Consider the following 15,421-nt stretch of genomic DNA (forward strand, 5'->3'; position numbering starts at 1 on the left):
GACTCCGCCCCGCACTCTGAGGGTTGAGCAAGCTTCGGCTGCGTTCACCCTCACACAGTCGCGTGCATCGGGGGCTTCGGCTTCTCTCGGGAGGACACTGAGGCGCAGTTAGGAAGGGCAGAGGCCAGGCATAAATCCGGGCTGCCGGCTCCAGGTCTCATGCTCCTCATCACTCAACGTGGTCACCTCTTGCAAATCAGATGATGACATGGCCAGAGGGGGAGAAGAAGAGGAGGGAATCCCACCCCCACAGACAGTGCGGCCTGAAGGCCCGGGACCTGGCAGCCCGGGAAAGGGCTGGTTCTCCTGGGTCCTGCAGCTTGGCCGGAGTCGGCTCCTTGGATGCAGCTCTAACCAAGTGACCCCTTCTGACCCCGTAGGTGCCCTCACCCTTCCTCAAGGCGTGGCCAGAGGCGTCAGAAACTCCCTCAGTGCCCCTTTGCGAGTACTTCTCAAGGGAATGGTCCCTGCCCGAGGCCCGGGGGTAGTCTGAGGGGCCCCCAGGTGTGGAGGTGAGTAGAGCCCAGGACCTCAGCACAGGCCAGCCTCCGTAAGAGGGCCAGCTCCGGAGGTGAGGACGGCTCTCGGCAGCTGCCCCTCCGTGTCCAGAACCCCTGGCAGTGTGCCTGAGATGCTAACCCTGGGCTGGAGCTTGGCTTCCAACCATTCCCACGAGGGCCTGCTCTCAGGGAAGGTCCACTCATCTCTCAAGTACCTTGGCCCTTTGCTTAGGAGGTCTGGAGAGCCTGGAAAGACGTCTGGATTAAAAGGAATAATTTCTTTCAAAGATGAAGCGGCGAGAGCTAATGTAGGGGGTGGGAGGGGAAGAGAAAGATCTTAAACCAGCCGTGAGGTCCTGACCTGGCTTTTTCCAGATGGTCCCGTCCTGGCACGCGGCTCGTTTACCCTGGAAGGGCTGGGCTGCGGTGGGGAGGATCATGTCGAGGGAGGGTCGCCACTCTGGCTTGGATCTGCCTACCTAGGTCCCCCACAGAGTGAGGACGTGCTGCCTCCTGCCATTCTCTGCTGGCCAGGAGCATGAGGTCTGCCAGCCCCTTCTGAGTCTCCAGCACAGAGATCAATCCCTCCATCACAGGGGGCGGCTGGATCTCAGGCTTTTTGCAAAGGCAGCCCAATTTCATGGAAAGCCGCTGGCCTGGAGGTGGGAGGGCTGCATTTCAGTTTTGAATCTGCCGCAAAGTTGTGATGCAGCCATGGGCAAGTCACCACCCCTGTCTGGGACTCAGTGTCTCTATCCATTGCATCGGTGTTGCCGTGATTTTTTTTTTTGACGCCTTGCTCCTTTGTCCTGTGCCCTTTCCAGATCGAATGCTCCAGTATTTCTGACTACTCAGAGAAGATCATTAAGGCCAACCACCTGGACAACAGTAAGACCTACCTCTGAGTATTTTCTCCTGGGTGGAGGGGACGGGAGGCTCACACTTGCTTGTTGGGATGGCACAGCGGGAGGAGCAGAGAGCACTTGGACTTGGGGAGGTGGTACACCCAGCTGAGGCCCCTGCCAGCAGGATTGCGGCCATGGGTGCTGATGTTCCCACCCCCCACCAGGCAAGCTAAGGATCGCAGCCGTCTCCTCGCAGTTTTTGGCAAGTCCTGCTTGTGGCTAAATCCTGAGTTGCCATACTCTTTGCTTGTCCCCAGCTGTGGGCAACCTATTGCGTTCTGCAAAATGGCCACATTTCTCCTCCTCCTCCTCTTCCTCCTCTTCCCTCTCCCTGAGCCCCAGCCCAATCTTTCCCTGCCATCTGCCCAGGGGCATCCTGGCAGACCCCAGGATGTGGTCCTCCACTGCCCACAAGCCCTGTTACTGCTGGGCTTTTTTGGGAATGAGGCTGCTTTTGGGAGTAGGCCCTTCTTCAGCTGAAGTCTGATTATACAGAGGGGTGTCCCTTCCCTTCCTCCCCTCCCACCTTTCCCATGGACAGAGACATTTCCCAGCCCCTCCTCTCTGGAGCCCATCTTGGAAACAGACCCACAAGGGTCCCTGATCAGGAGACGTCCTTGGAGCTTGCATCTGACAGCAGGATTAGAAGCAGTCCCCGGCCCTGTACTCAGTGCTGGGGAGAGCATCGGAAAGGCAGACAGGGTACCAGCTCTGTGTGGGCATCCTGTCCTACTGCGCTGGGGCTGCAGTGAGGCTGGGAGAGGAACTGGTAGACAGAAAGTTGCAATACAGAGAGACAGCTGGAGCCAGACAGGGCTGGCAGGAGCAGTGGGACAGAGGCCGTCTGCAGCAGAGGACTTGCAAAGGGTCAGCTCCAAAAGACAGAGCTCACTGCAGAGTTCTGAAAGGTGGGAAGGCTGGATCTGGGAGGGAAGGACGTTCCCTTGAGGGGTCTGGGGCAGGGGAAAAAGAGGTGAGGTTGAGAAGGAATCTGATTTCAGTGTCCCTCCTGAGGGAGCCTGGGCAGGGAGGTCCGGCAGGTGGGCTTTGTCAAATCCCAGGCACCGAGGAGTCAGCTCAGCCTCCCCTGTCTGTGCTGTGTGACCCTCTGCCCTATGGATGCAGCCCTTGCCATGCTCCCTGCTGATCTGCCAGAATTCCTCTGCCCTCCTAGAGGGTGCCTGCTGCCCTGTCACCCCTCTGGGTCTGACCTGAGTCCCCAGGCCCAGGTGGTACCTGCCTGCACACACCACTACAAAACTGTGTCCGTGTGGCTTCAGCCCTGCCACCTGTCCTGTCTGGTGCTTGACCCACTTGCTGCAGACTCTTTGCAAAGGCAGGAGCCTTACTGACTCAACAAACTTCTCTGCAAACCACCATGAACCAGGTTGTGGGGACAGAGCAGGGAACCAGACAGGTAAAGTCCCTGACCTCATGGAATCGACATTCCATTTAGGGGCAGGGGTTACAGATAATAAATAAAGAGCAGACACTCAAAGAAAAATATCAGGTGGTGATAAGTGCTTTGCAGATCACAAAGTCAGCTGGCAGAATGGAGAGAGACCCCATGGCTGCGTTAGGTTAGCTGCTCTCTGAGCAGGTCACAGTGAAGCTCAGATCTGAATGACAGGCAGGAGCCAGGCTGACAAAGTTGAGGGGAAGAGAATCTCCGACAGAAGTTACAGCCAGTACAAAGGCCTCCGGGATGGACTGAGCTTGGCATGCCCCAGAAACACAAAGAAGATCATGCCACGTAACCAGAGCATGGAAACACAGGGATCAGAGAGGGAGGAGGGGACCAGATTACATAGGATTTGTAACCAGGAAAACAAGGTTAGATTTTATGCTCCAGGTGCTGCAGTCTGTTGGAGGATTTCAAGCAAGGGAGATGGCTTCTCTATGGAGGATGGATTGGAATACATTGCAAGCAGGAAGAGTGTGGGCAGACAGAAGGGAAGAAGCTATTGCAGTGCTCCAGTGAGAGGGGCTGCAGCAGGGACTGGGGCGGCAGTGGAGATGAAGAGAAGTGACCCCTGTGGAATATGCTTGGAGATGGAGGCACAGGACCTGAAGATGGATTGAGTGTGGGGATGAGAAAAAAGAGAGAAGCAAGGATTGTTTTTGACTTGGGCAACTGGGTGGATGGTGGGTGGATGGAGGCAAAGTACTCATAGGGGTGGCAGGAGTGAGAAGGAAATCAAGAGCTCCTTTTTGCATGCGTTAGGTCCGAGATGCCCGTCGGACATCCAGGTAGATGCGTTGAGTCAGATTTGGATATGTGAGTCTAGAATTTCAGGAAGAGCCAGACCAGGAGGCCTCCACTTGGGCGTCATCAACCTATAGGTAGTATTTGAAGCCACAGGATGTGGTCACTTAGGGATGGTGTGTAGCTAGAAGAAAGAAATGGACCAAAGATGGGGCTCTAGGGCACTACAATGCAACATTCAGAGGTCAAGCAGGGGAGAAGGGCAGCAAAGAGGCAGAGAAGATGCAGTTGGTGAGGTTGAAGGGCATTCAGGAGAGAGGAGGACCATGAAGCCCAGGGAGGCGGCAAGCTCAACTCTAGGGAATGTGGAGGGATCAGCTCTGGTAAGAACAGAGAAGTGACCACCATTGACTCTGGCCACACGGAGGTTACCAGTGTTCTTAACAAGCACAGGCTCAATGTGGGGCTGGGAGAGAAATCTATTCAGAGTAGGTTCAGGAGGGACTGTGAGGCAAGGACCAGAAATGATGGGAATAGAAAAATGGAACAGTAGCCGTAAAGGAAGGTGGCATCAAGGGAAGAATTTTTTTTTTTTTAAGAATAGGAGATATGAAAATGTGTATGTGATTCACTGGTGTAGTAGAGGGACAGAGAAAAATTGCAGATGCAGGAAAAAGTAAATTCAGCAGCAAAGATGTGTGTGTCGGGGGTGGGTTCCAGAGCACAGGTGGAGGGGTGGCCTTTGCCCTGCCTAGGTGGATGGGTGGTCTTTGCTGGCACAGGTGGAGGGGTGGCCTTTGCCTTGCACAGGTGGTGGGGCGTTCTTTGCCTTGCAGAGGTGGAGTGGCGGCCTTTGCCTTAGGGTAGGGATAGTTTAGCTATAGAAGTGGGGGAAAGTGGGGAGTGTGGGTCCAGATGGAGGTGCCAGTGGCGGGAAGCCTCAGTTTTGCTGCTTTCATTTGCTCAGTGAAGAATGAGGCAGTTGCATGTCAAAAAGACAGAAGGTGAAGGGAAGTGAGTCCTGGAATGGGAGGGAAGGAGGGAGGGCAGCAGACAGGCTGGGGGAGTGAGGACTGCTGCGACGCCGTCTGATGCCTGTAGAGATGCATGACCATAGAGGCGCAGTGTGTCCCATCCTCCCTGTTGTGTGATCTTTGTCTTACCACTCTCAGGAGCTTGGGTGCGGTTGGAGAGGAAGGTTGCCTGGATCAGGGCTTTGCTGGGAGCATGCAGCGGAGGGAGGGGGAGCCAGAAGTTGACAACAGTGATGGACCGTGGGATCTAAGCTGGGCCAGGAAGGAAGTGGGGAAGGGCAGTGGTGGTTGTGACAAAGGCTGGGGCAATGGGCGGGCAACATCTGTAGTGGCCACAAGTGGAGCTGCGATCCTGAGGCCCAAGTAGGGGAATGCTGCTCAGACCCCTTGACTTCTGGCTTGGTGTCCAGCCTCTCTTGGCTCACCAAGCAGAGCTGGGTCTATTCTGCGCCCTCCTCAGAGAAGTGCTTGACCCGGGCTCCCTATCTGCTTACTAAAGATGGATAAAGAAAACTGGTCGATTCTTTCTCTGTGAGGGTGACACAGCCTGGCATCCTTCTCCCCAGCCTGTGAAATAGGGCAAATGGTTTTCCCCATTAACAGGTGTGGAAACTGAGGCTAGGAGAGGTGGCTGACTGAGCCTGGGCTTTGTTTCGGTGCCCTTTGCTAAGGTGTGTTTATGTGGATGCAGAAGCACCAGGAGTGCTGCTGAGCCTGAAAGTCTGTTGGGAGGGGAGGCTGTGTGCGGGCACAGCAGGATCAGATGTCCTCTCAGTGGTCCTGAGTCTCATCCCTGAACCCTGAGGGGCTTTCAAACAACACCTCGACCATTCCCCTCCCTCTGCACAGGTTTCATCTGCGCCATAATTCCTGACCTCTGACCCAGCCTCTGACTCTTCATCTCCTTCTCAGTGCCAGCCCACCCCAGTAAGTGTCTGGGGCTCTGGAAACACAGCCTCCCTGGTGTCCCTCCTCCCCAGGCTTGCAGGGGCTACTACCCTGCAGCCATTCATAGCAGAGTGTGGGGCGGGCCGGCAGGGGAGGTGGCTAACTCCAGCTGAGGCATCTCCTACCTGCTTGCCGGGAAAGGAACCACACAGCCCCCTCATCATCCTGCTTTGCTTCACACCATAGGGCTCTCCCTTTCCTCCCCTTCCTTCTCCTCCCCTTCTCCTCCCTTTTCCCTTCTTCGTTTTAACCTTTGAAATACTCAACGTACAGAAAAAGCGCACATACAGCTGGGTTTTTTATGGAATCCTTTGAGAGTAAGTGGTTGATGTGATGCTCCGTCATCCCTGAATACATTAAAGTGCATTTCAAACCATCGAGGACATTTTCTACAAGCCACATGCAACCATCAACGTCAGGAAAGTAACACGTCATCATTACCTAATGCCCGGATCCTTTTCATGTTTTGTCAATTGTCTCAGTAACATCATTTGTAGCACGAGGATTTCGTTCAGAATGACACGTTGCATTTAGTTGTTGTGACTGGTTCCCTTCAAGCTGGCCGACTCAGACTTTCCTTGACTTTCATGGTCTTGACACACTGGAAGATCTACAGGCCAGTGTTTTTAGGATGTTCCCCAGTTTGAGATTGTGCGATGCTTCCTCACGATTGAATTCAGGTTCTGCATCTTGGGTAGAAATATCACAGACAGGATGCTGTGTTCTCATTGCATGCAATTTCGGCCTGTCTCGTTACAGATAGCATCACTTAGACCACTTGGGGAAGGCAGTGTCCGCTGGGAAAGCTGCTCTTTTCCCTTTGTAATTAGTAAGATTTTCTGGGGGAGGTACTTTGACACCATGTAAATATTTCATTCCTCATCAAACTAACATCTATCTATCTATCTATCTATCTATCTATCTATCTATCTATCTGTCTGTCTGTCTGTCTATCTATCTATCTATCTATCTATCCATCCGTCCATCTGTCCGTCAGTGTCCATCCATTTGTCTGTTGGTCTGTCTGCCTGCCTACCTACCTTACCTATCTATCTATCTGTCTGTCTATCTATCTATCTATCTACCTACCTACCTACTTACCTACCTAACTAATCCATCTCTCTCTCTCTCTATCTTGTCTATCTTATCTATCTATCTATCTATCTATCTATCTATCTATCTATCTATCTATCTATTTATCTGTCCATCTGTCCGTCAGTCCATCCATCTGTCTGTTGGTCTGTCTGCCTGCCTACCTACCTTATCTATCTATCTGTCTATCTATCTATCTATCTATCTATCTATCTATCTATCTATCTATCTATCTATCCAGCTATCTATCTATCTACTTACCTACTTACCTACCTAACTAATCCATCTCTCTCTATCTTGTCTATCTAATCTATCTATCTATCTATCTATCTATCTATCTATCTATCTATCTATCTATCTATCTATCTATCCATCCATCCGTCAGTCCATCCATCTGTCTGTTGGTCTGTCTGCCTGCCTACCTACCTTATCTATCTATCTGTCTGTCTGTCTATCTATCTATCTAGCTAGCTAGCTAGCTACCTATCTACTTACCTACCTAACTAATCCAGCGCTCTCTCTCTCTCTTTCTGTATCTTGTCTATCTAATCTATCAATCTATCTATCTATCTATCTATCTATCTATCTATCTATCTATCTATCTATCCTAGCTATCTCATCTATCTAATCTAGCTATCTTTCTGTCCATCCATCCATCCATCCAATCAGCCAGCTAGCGTTCATCCATCTACTGATCTGTCCATTCATTTCACTATAGATTCCTATTTTATTTAATAGATTACAGCTGTTATCACTACTGGCTTCGATACTCAAATTGTCCCTGATTTCGTCACTGATGCCCTTCCAGCTGGCTTCTGTGTCCCTTTGAAATGCCTCTTTCCCTTTTCCCAAGCCTCCTTACTTTCCAGCCAAGACATTCCAGGCTTGTCTTGTGTCTCCACGCCTCTGTTCTAGAATCAGTCATTTCTGCCTGATTCCAATTAGTGGACCACAGCATTTAGATACTAAGGTGGGGGCTAGATGCTCATTGATTTTAGAATGTTGATGCTCCCAGGCTGTTTCACTGGGGAAAGCTGGGGAGTGTGTGTCTCTGTGTGAGTGGACACATTTACACAATCTTTATTACTGTATCTATTTTTTTTTCCTTTTTTTAGAGACAGAGTCTCGCTCTGTCACCCAGCCTGGAGTGCAGTGGCGCGATCTCGGCCTGGGCTTACGCCATTCTCCTGCCTCAGCCTCCCGAGTAGCTGGGACTACAGGCGCCCGCCACCACACCCGGCTAATTTTTTTGTGTTTTTAGTAGAGATGGGGTTTCACTGTGTTAGCCAGGATGGTCTCGATTACTGTATCTATTTACACGTATTGTCAATCAAGTAGGAACTTACATGATTAACTCACTCCAGTGTTAACCAGTACCATGGAGTTTCCTCTCATTTCCTCCCTTTCCACATTTCTAACTCCTTTCTCCAGCAGAAAAGCCAGACTCTCATTATTGGTAATATGTTGGCTTACTACTCATTTATAATATGTTTACATACCCCTGAATGTAACCAATCTCCCATTGTCACCACCTCCTGCCCCAGGCAGATGTCTGTCACCCCGTGCTGGGATCTGACACCCTTGCTGGGCAGCGTCCCACCTGGGCACCCTCCTCTGCTTGGGGAGCCGGACTGCCATGGTCCATGCTGACCCGTGGTGGCATCCACACTCCCACCATTTCCTGGGTTTGCTCAGCCCCACCTCATGGCTTTAGCATAGAATCGTTCATCCTCTGGGTTTTGATGGCTCAGACTTGATTCTCTGCTACCAAGGCAAAGGTTTGAAGAGGGCAAACCATTGTCCCCAAGGGAATAGCTGCCCTCGTGACCATTTCTCCCTTAACACACCTGTTCCAGAGAGGAGGGAACTCCAGGTCCAGGGGCCTCCATAGAGCCAAGTGGTCTTTACTTCTTCCTCCCAGGGTTTGCAACAGGTGGGTGGAGCCACCGAGGCCACCCAGAGCCCTGGCTGCTGCACCCGCTCGCAGCAGCGGGTGTGTACTCAGAGGACGACAGCTTGGCTGCACGGATGCTTCCATGGAAATGCTTTTGAAATGCTGCAACAGCCAGCCATGTGGGTCTCAGGAGCGTAGGTGTAGAGACATAAATAACAACACGGGGCATAGAATACCTGCTTCCCAGAAGCAATCAGCCTCTCTCCCTCTCCACCTCCGTACGGCTCCCGTGATGAAGTTATTCACATGTAGACACACACCCACAGGAAGCCACCTGCAGCAGGCACGCAGCCTTCACATGGCTTCTTCCACACGTGTGGCCCACACGCACGCTTCAGTGACTCCTCTTTGACTTCAGCACTAACGACTATTATTTCCTCTCCATCTGATGAGGAAACCAGTGGGCTGCCGAGATGCCGAAAAAGGTAGATCCATTGCGAAGGTTGACATAGGAGCTCAGAGGTTGATTGCATCGGTATAACTCTAGAAACAAAAAATGTATAACCCGTTTACTTCCTAGAAAATTCAAGGAAAAAAGCGTGCCCTCTTCCTTGTCCTTCTCCTACTTTTGCATGACCTAAAGCATCAGTGTCCTAGCTAGAAGAGACTTTAAGGTAGCCTGACACGAGGCAGGGGCAAGGGACAGCTGGGCCTCGGCAACTTAATGGTAGAGAGGACTTTGTCAAATCACTTCCCCTTTCTGAGCCTCTTTTTGCCCCCTTTAGAGGAGATAGACCAGTGCACAGCTTGTAGGGTTATGAGGGGCTTAGGGATTGTGGAGGTCAAGTGCCTGATATAGGGCCTCACATACAGTAGGTGCTCAAATGTCAGCTACAGGTCATTTCAGGTGTAATGCCCTAAACCTTGATGATTCTTGGCCACACACTCCCAGCCTTATATAGGTGACAATAAGTTCAGTGCTCTGACAGTAATCCTCTGTGCTTTGCAGCCACCCAGTCCTGGGATGATTCTCCTGGTGGGATTTCCACAACTGCTACACATCCCCAGTTCCTTCCCCTCTTGCTCAGGAGGGCTGTGGTTGGAGCATTCTCCTCTGGCCATGTTTTAGCATCTCTTTCACCAGCAGAGGGTTGTGCTAAGAAATAAACACAGCCAGTCCATGGGAGGGGCCCAGATGCTGCACTTGTGGCAATGCAGCTCCAGTTTCTGCCTGCCAGCAGTTGTGGAAAACACCATGTCACACTATTCCTAGCTGGAGATCAACTACAATCTGTTGTCTATCCACATGCTGCTGCCAAGTGATACCTCCTAACCTATATCTGGTTGGTGGATGTTTTGAATCAATCCACACTGAGAGTCACATGTTTTTATTCGTATTCAACACCATGTTGTTAGAGTTGGTCTTCTATCACAAATGACTAAGACGCCCTACAGATGATCACTCTCCTGGGAGTCATTGCTGTTGGCTTTGTGATGGGTGTCCTGTGGTGAGGGTGGAAGCTCCTGTAGGCTGCTCTACACTAGGCTCTTAACCAGCTCTTTGGAATAGGACCATGCAGCCAACTCATGAATCCACACAGTACTTTGTCGTCTTCTCTCTTAGGATGCCATGGCGGTGGGGCCTTGTCAACGTCCTTGGTGAAGTCCCACGTGACATCCTGCAAGCGCGGGCTCTGGAGTCAAACTTTCTGACTCACACCCAGCTCTGCCGGAAGTAGACTGTGCTCTTGGATGACTTAGTTTATGTGCCTTAGTTTCCTCATCTATGAGATGGGAATAGTGGTTCATACCTCCCAGGGCCACTGTAGGGATTGCCTAGTTGCTGTTTGTAAAACTGTGGCACTCTGGAGCCAGCCCCTGACGGGATCCTGAGAGCTGATTGTGAAAGTTTCAGTAAATCTGCAGAATGGATGCAGTCATTGGCCACGGTGGAAGTATTTATACCACAGAAATCAGCAAAGGCGACAAGCAAAGGCTTCTGCCTCCTGGGGAGCCAGTTGTTAAGTATCACCAGCACACCACTGTATAAAGCACAACAGCATCCGGTAGGCACTGAGTAACAGATAAACGTTAGCGGTTGTTACGATTATTCCGTTTATTACCTTGACTAATAACCATGTCAAAAAAAGAAATGAGACCAATCATACATAATTATTTTTAATGAGCCTGTACTAGTGACTGCTGGCAACTGCTACTTCCTTCCCTAACTGCTCAAGAAACAACCCATTACTAATCTTCAAAGTGAGTTTCATGTATTCATCCCTTTGCGTATTATTGAGCCACGTACTGGGTCCTGTGTTTGTGGCGTGACTAGCACAGACAAAATCTTTGCTCTCATAAAGCTTACAGTCTCAGGGAGAAGACAGACGTGAAGGCAAGCGAACAAACAAAATCACGACATAATCACAAATTGTGAAAGTGCTTAGAAAAAAACAGCATGGAGTAATTGAGAAAATGGGGATGTGCTTTTTCCAGTTGGGTGGTCGCAGGGGCACGCTACTGTCACGTGCTGCCTGCCAAGAGCCGAGTGCATGCACTCATCTCTTCTCAACTCTGCCTTGAATGGCATCATTGGTGGCGTTAGCTTAAAATCCGCTGTAGTGGAAGTATTTACACCACGGACATAGGCAGGTGCTACAAACCAGAGCTGTTTTGTTTTCCCTTCTGGAGACCTAAAGGTGAAGACAGGGCCATGCTGAGAGCAGTGGGAAGAGTGTTTTACCCACCTGTACACATTTCCTCAGGTGGGAGATACTTTCTGTCCCATGAAAGCTGCTCCTGCAGGGAGAGAGTGATACCTGAGCCCTGGGGAAGCTTTGGTTGCCCTTTACATTCCCGTGGACGTCACCCACTTCACCCAGTACCAGTGCATTCTCGATAACCCCTGCTTCCCTTCGGCCAGGCCCACATGATCATCTGCCTGTGGCCACGGTGTCGGGTATCTGCCAGGCTGGACCACAGGTGTTGTTCTAAGTGGTGGGCGATGATTTGGGGTGGGAGGAGTCCTGGTATTGTTCTGATTAACTGAGTACTCCAGCCACTGCCTAAGAGAGGAGAGAAACCAGGCAGGGTCTCTGGCTAGGGAATGGCTCTGGCAAAGCTAGCATGGCTTTAGAGCTCCAGCCAAGCACACTGAGCCCTGAGACCTCAAGGGAGCCAGAGCAGGCTAGAACATGAAGCCAGGCAGATGACACAGTGGGCACAAGGCAGATCCTCGAGTCCCATGTTCGTGGGTGAATGGGGGATTTGGGCAGGGAGAGGAGTACTATATTGTGGAAGCAACCACATTGAGGCTCCATGACACCCAAGGCTCCCTTACGCCACTCCGGCAACAGGGTCAGTTTGCTGTGGGACATAGTCCCAATCCCACCAGACATTGAGGGTAGAGATACGGACATCCTTTTTCCCATCACCATGGGCTCCAGAATGGGCAGGTTCTGACCTCATGAGAGAGGCTTATCAATGCACCTGGGTCCCGGAGAAGGAGAGGGCAGTGGGGCAAGGCAGGGGCTGACATCAAGGGAGATGGATGGGATCTGGCCCCACCCTGTCTGCTCTCCATGACTGGATCTCCCCTCAGCCTGCCAACGAACCTGACCAGCTGCAGGAGAAGGGTAGGTCAGTCCTTTGCCTTCTCTGACTTCTTTTCTCTCAACATCCCAAGGAGTTGCTCCGTGTCCATAAGAATCCCAGGCGGTAGGGAGGTCAGATGGTCACCCATTCGCCGGGTGAGGAAAGGAACCACGGGGAGGCACAAACGTGCGCAACAGGCCTAGGTTCCACCTGACTTCTCTAAACTCCAGTTCTCGCCTTAGGCTCAAAGAATAACGAAAGCAAACACACGAGTTCCTAGGAGGATTACTGAAGTAACACACGGAAAATCACTCTGCAAGCTGCTATTCAAATGCTAGTAATTTTTTACTGTCACAATTAGGACTAGTTTGAATATCTTTTGTCTCTTAACCCGATGCCCTTTTTTTTTTTAAATTGCTCATTCATCCATCCGTTCATTCAGTAATGACTTTGACTGTTTGTGAGGAGTTAAGTGCTCCACTATATCCTGGAAATAGGAAGCTAAAATAGACAACGAAGAGAAGGAGTACATACGCTGGAGGTGAGCTGGGCCCTCCGCAGGTGCAAGGCAGCCAACGTGGGTGTCACCAAAATAGGTGTGTGAGCCAGGACCAAGGGAGTGGGGAGGGCGAGCAAGGGGCTTTGCTGCAGTGGGGCTGGCGGGGGGTTCAGGGGGCTTCACAGGCTCATAATGTGTTCCCTGTTCCCATGCATATGACCCTCTTTCCTCCTCTTCTGTGGGACAGGATCTGTGAGGACCCTAAAAATGATCACTCACTGCAGATCCTACGGGCACCAGCTGACCCTGATGGACACGCTGGAGGCTCAAATGAGGTTGAGCTGGCCTGATTTGTTTAAAAACAAAAATGACCATTAATGAGAATAACTAGATTTCTGTAAGAACCACTCACACCACAAAGAAAAAAACAAATTCCACTCAAAACCATTTTTTAAAATCCTGGATGTCTAATTTACAAACTTGAAGCTCCAGAGGAAATTTTCCCAATTTAGAGTCGATTGCTCCCCGTTGTGCATTTAGTTATGATTAATCATTCTAAAATTTACCAGCCAGGGTCCTGTCACAGTTCGTTGAACGAACTTTCCATCATCTTTATGGAATAAAAACATGGATCCGGACAGTGACAGCAATGCAACTTTGAGCTGAGGCAGTTTGAGTGACGTGGGGTCCAGATTGGGCATGGAGCTCTGCAGCCTATGGCTGCTCAGAATCTTAATATCAATAGCTTAGACTCCCTTGAACATCCTTTGCATGGAGGAGAAGGGAAGACTGCTGCTGTGTGTGCCCACACAGTTCCTTGAGCCAGCCTAATGCCCTATGTTGGCCAATAGCCCCTAGTGAGCTGGCATAAGCCCCAACATGAGAGGTAACATTTTGTAGATTTGGAAATTGCATCTGGAAGTTTAAGTGGTTGCTGGTGGTGACTACAGACTACAGGAAGAATATCCATGGTGATTCAGCTGGACAGTTGTATTTGGCTGCACAGAAACAATGTGACCTCTTAAAAATAAAAATAAAAGGACCCAGGAAGTGTTGAAAATGACAGTCACACTGGAACTCACGGGCACCATCTTTTTATTGATGCCAGCTGTCTCCACCACTGAATCTTGCAGAATGCCTGACACAGAGCAAGTGTTCAGTACATATTTGAAGAACCACAGCTTTCTGACACTGCAAAGAATTTCAGATTCAACCTCCCTTCTTTTTTATTTTCCTAACGAGGAAAATAAAAGAGAGGAGATAGTTGATCGAGATTAGCTGTCAGCTGGAACAAGAGCATAAGTTGCTGCCTTTTAGGATTCCAGGATAAGGTTGTGCAGGTTGAGCACAAAAGCACCGGCGAGAGGGAATAATTGGAGTCTGAAAGCCAGTCCAGCACCGGATGGAAGGGAGATGTCTCCTTCCTTTGACAAAGGGCTCATCTCCTCACCAAGGCAACTGTGGAGCCATGTCCACACTGAGAAATGTTCGCACTTGAATAGATGTAGAAGGGTGATGCTAAGAGAACAGAAGTCCAGACTGTTGAGCATTTCATAGGGTTAACTGATTCTTCCTTTTTGCAAGCAGAGATTGTGATTTTTGCTATTCTGTGACCACTGTATCTATCTATCATCCATCTGTCTTCTATATCATCTATGTATATCATCTGTCCATCTATCAATAATCTCTTGTAATCCATATTGATGAGGATACAGCAACTAATGGATAAGAGGGCTAACACAGAGAACATGAGCAGCAGTAACTGTCTTTGGGGGACACCCGAGGAATATTTCACACGTACCTGTTGTTAGACTAGATAATGGATTACTGCCTGTCTGTTTCCTGCAGCTCCTAATGGAGTCCTGTCCTAAAAACCTGTCAAGGGTGGAGCCTTGTTCTAAACACTCAGGGTGGAGGTCATGAGGCCCCAGAGGTAGGAGAAAACATCTTCCGGGGCTGCAGGGAGGTCATGATATAAATGCAGGAGGAGGACCTGACCCATAGCCACACAGACACAGGCAGACATTAGGGAAGAACCTTCAAGAAACGTGCAAAGAAAAAAAAAATAAGGGAGGCCATTAAAGACAATTTTTAAGTTTACAAAACTAAGACAAGCCAGGCTTTGCGTGCAAATGATTCGGCAGGTGAGTCATGCATATATTTGTCAGTTTTCTTTCAGATCTTTAGGCACAATGTTTGCATGTTTAAAAATCCTTTACCCCCCTCTGAATTTTCTTAGTGCAACCTGGGCCCTGCTCTCAGGTGAGCTCCTGCTCTGGGGTCTCTGAGGCCCAGAGAAACTTCGACACCTACCCCTCCCAGTCCCTCCAGACCTTTTGGAGAATAGCTCTTCCTGCTCCTACTTTTTAATGGTAGGGGCTGATGAGTAGTAACCAATCAGGAGGGTCACACAAGCCTGAGCCTCACTGTAGAGTGATCAGGGTCAATGCACGTGTACAAAGTACCTTACTCCTTGTAGAACAGGCTGTATCTGATTAAAGCTTGATTAAATACCACATAGTGGAGAGTAAACTGTCATCAGAAGCTGCTAATGGACACTCCATCACCTGCATTATTCACTGTGAAGACACTAAGTAAAGCCAGCAAACGGTGTGTCCTTTGCCATCCAGGAGCCTGCAGTCCAAATTAATTTTTATGAAACTCAGATTCTAAGCAGATGTGGTTCTTTTGATTTCTACTCCTAAGTACAGGCCATTGTTCATTTTTCCCAGCAAAGCTCGGGCATGGC

The 15,421-nt window shown here is 50.0% G+C and overlaps 1 protein-coding gene across 2 annotated transcripts in view; it reads left to right on the forward strand.

Annotated features, from left to right (window-relative positions):
* PRMT8 (protein arginine methyltransferase 8) overlaps positions 1–15,421 on the forward strand; it is a 216,041-nt gene that overhangs the window by 166,915 nt on the left and 33,705 nt on the right. For both annotated transcript variants that reach the window (XM_011967174.1, XM_011967173.1), the window contains exon 4: positions 1,325–1,388. In XM_011967174.1, the coding sequence (XP_011822564.1) occupies positions 1,325–1,388 (64 nt within the window). The remainder of the gene's footprint in view (positions 1–1,324; positions 1,389–15,421) is intronic.

The sequence above is a fragment of the Mandrillus leucophaeus genome, unplaced genomic scaffold (assembly GCF_000951045.1).
Source record: "Mandrillus leucophaeus isolate KB7577 unplaced genomic scaffold, Mleu.le_1.0 Scaffold79, whole genome shotgun sequence".
Lineage (NCBI taxonomy): Eukaryota > Metazoa > Chordata > Mammalia > Primates > Cercopithecidae > Mandrillus > Mandrillus leucophaeus.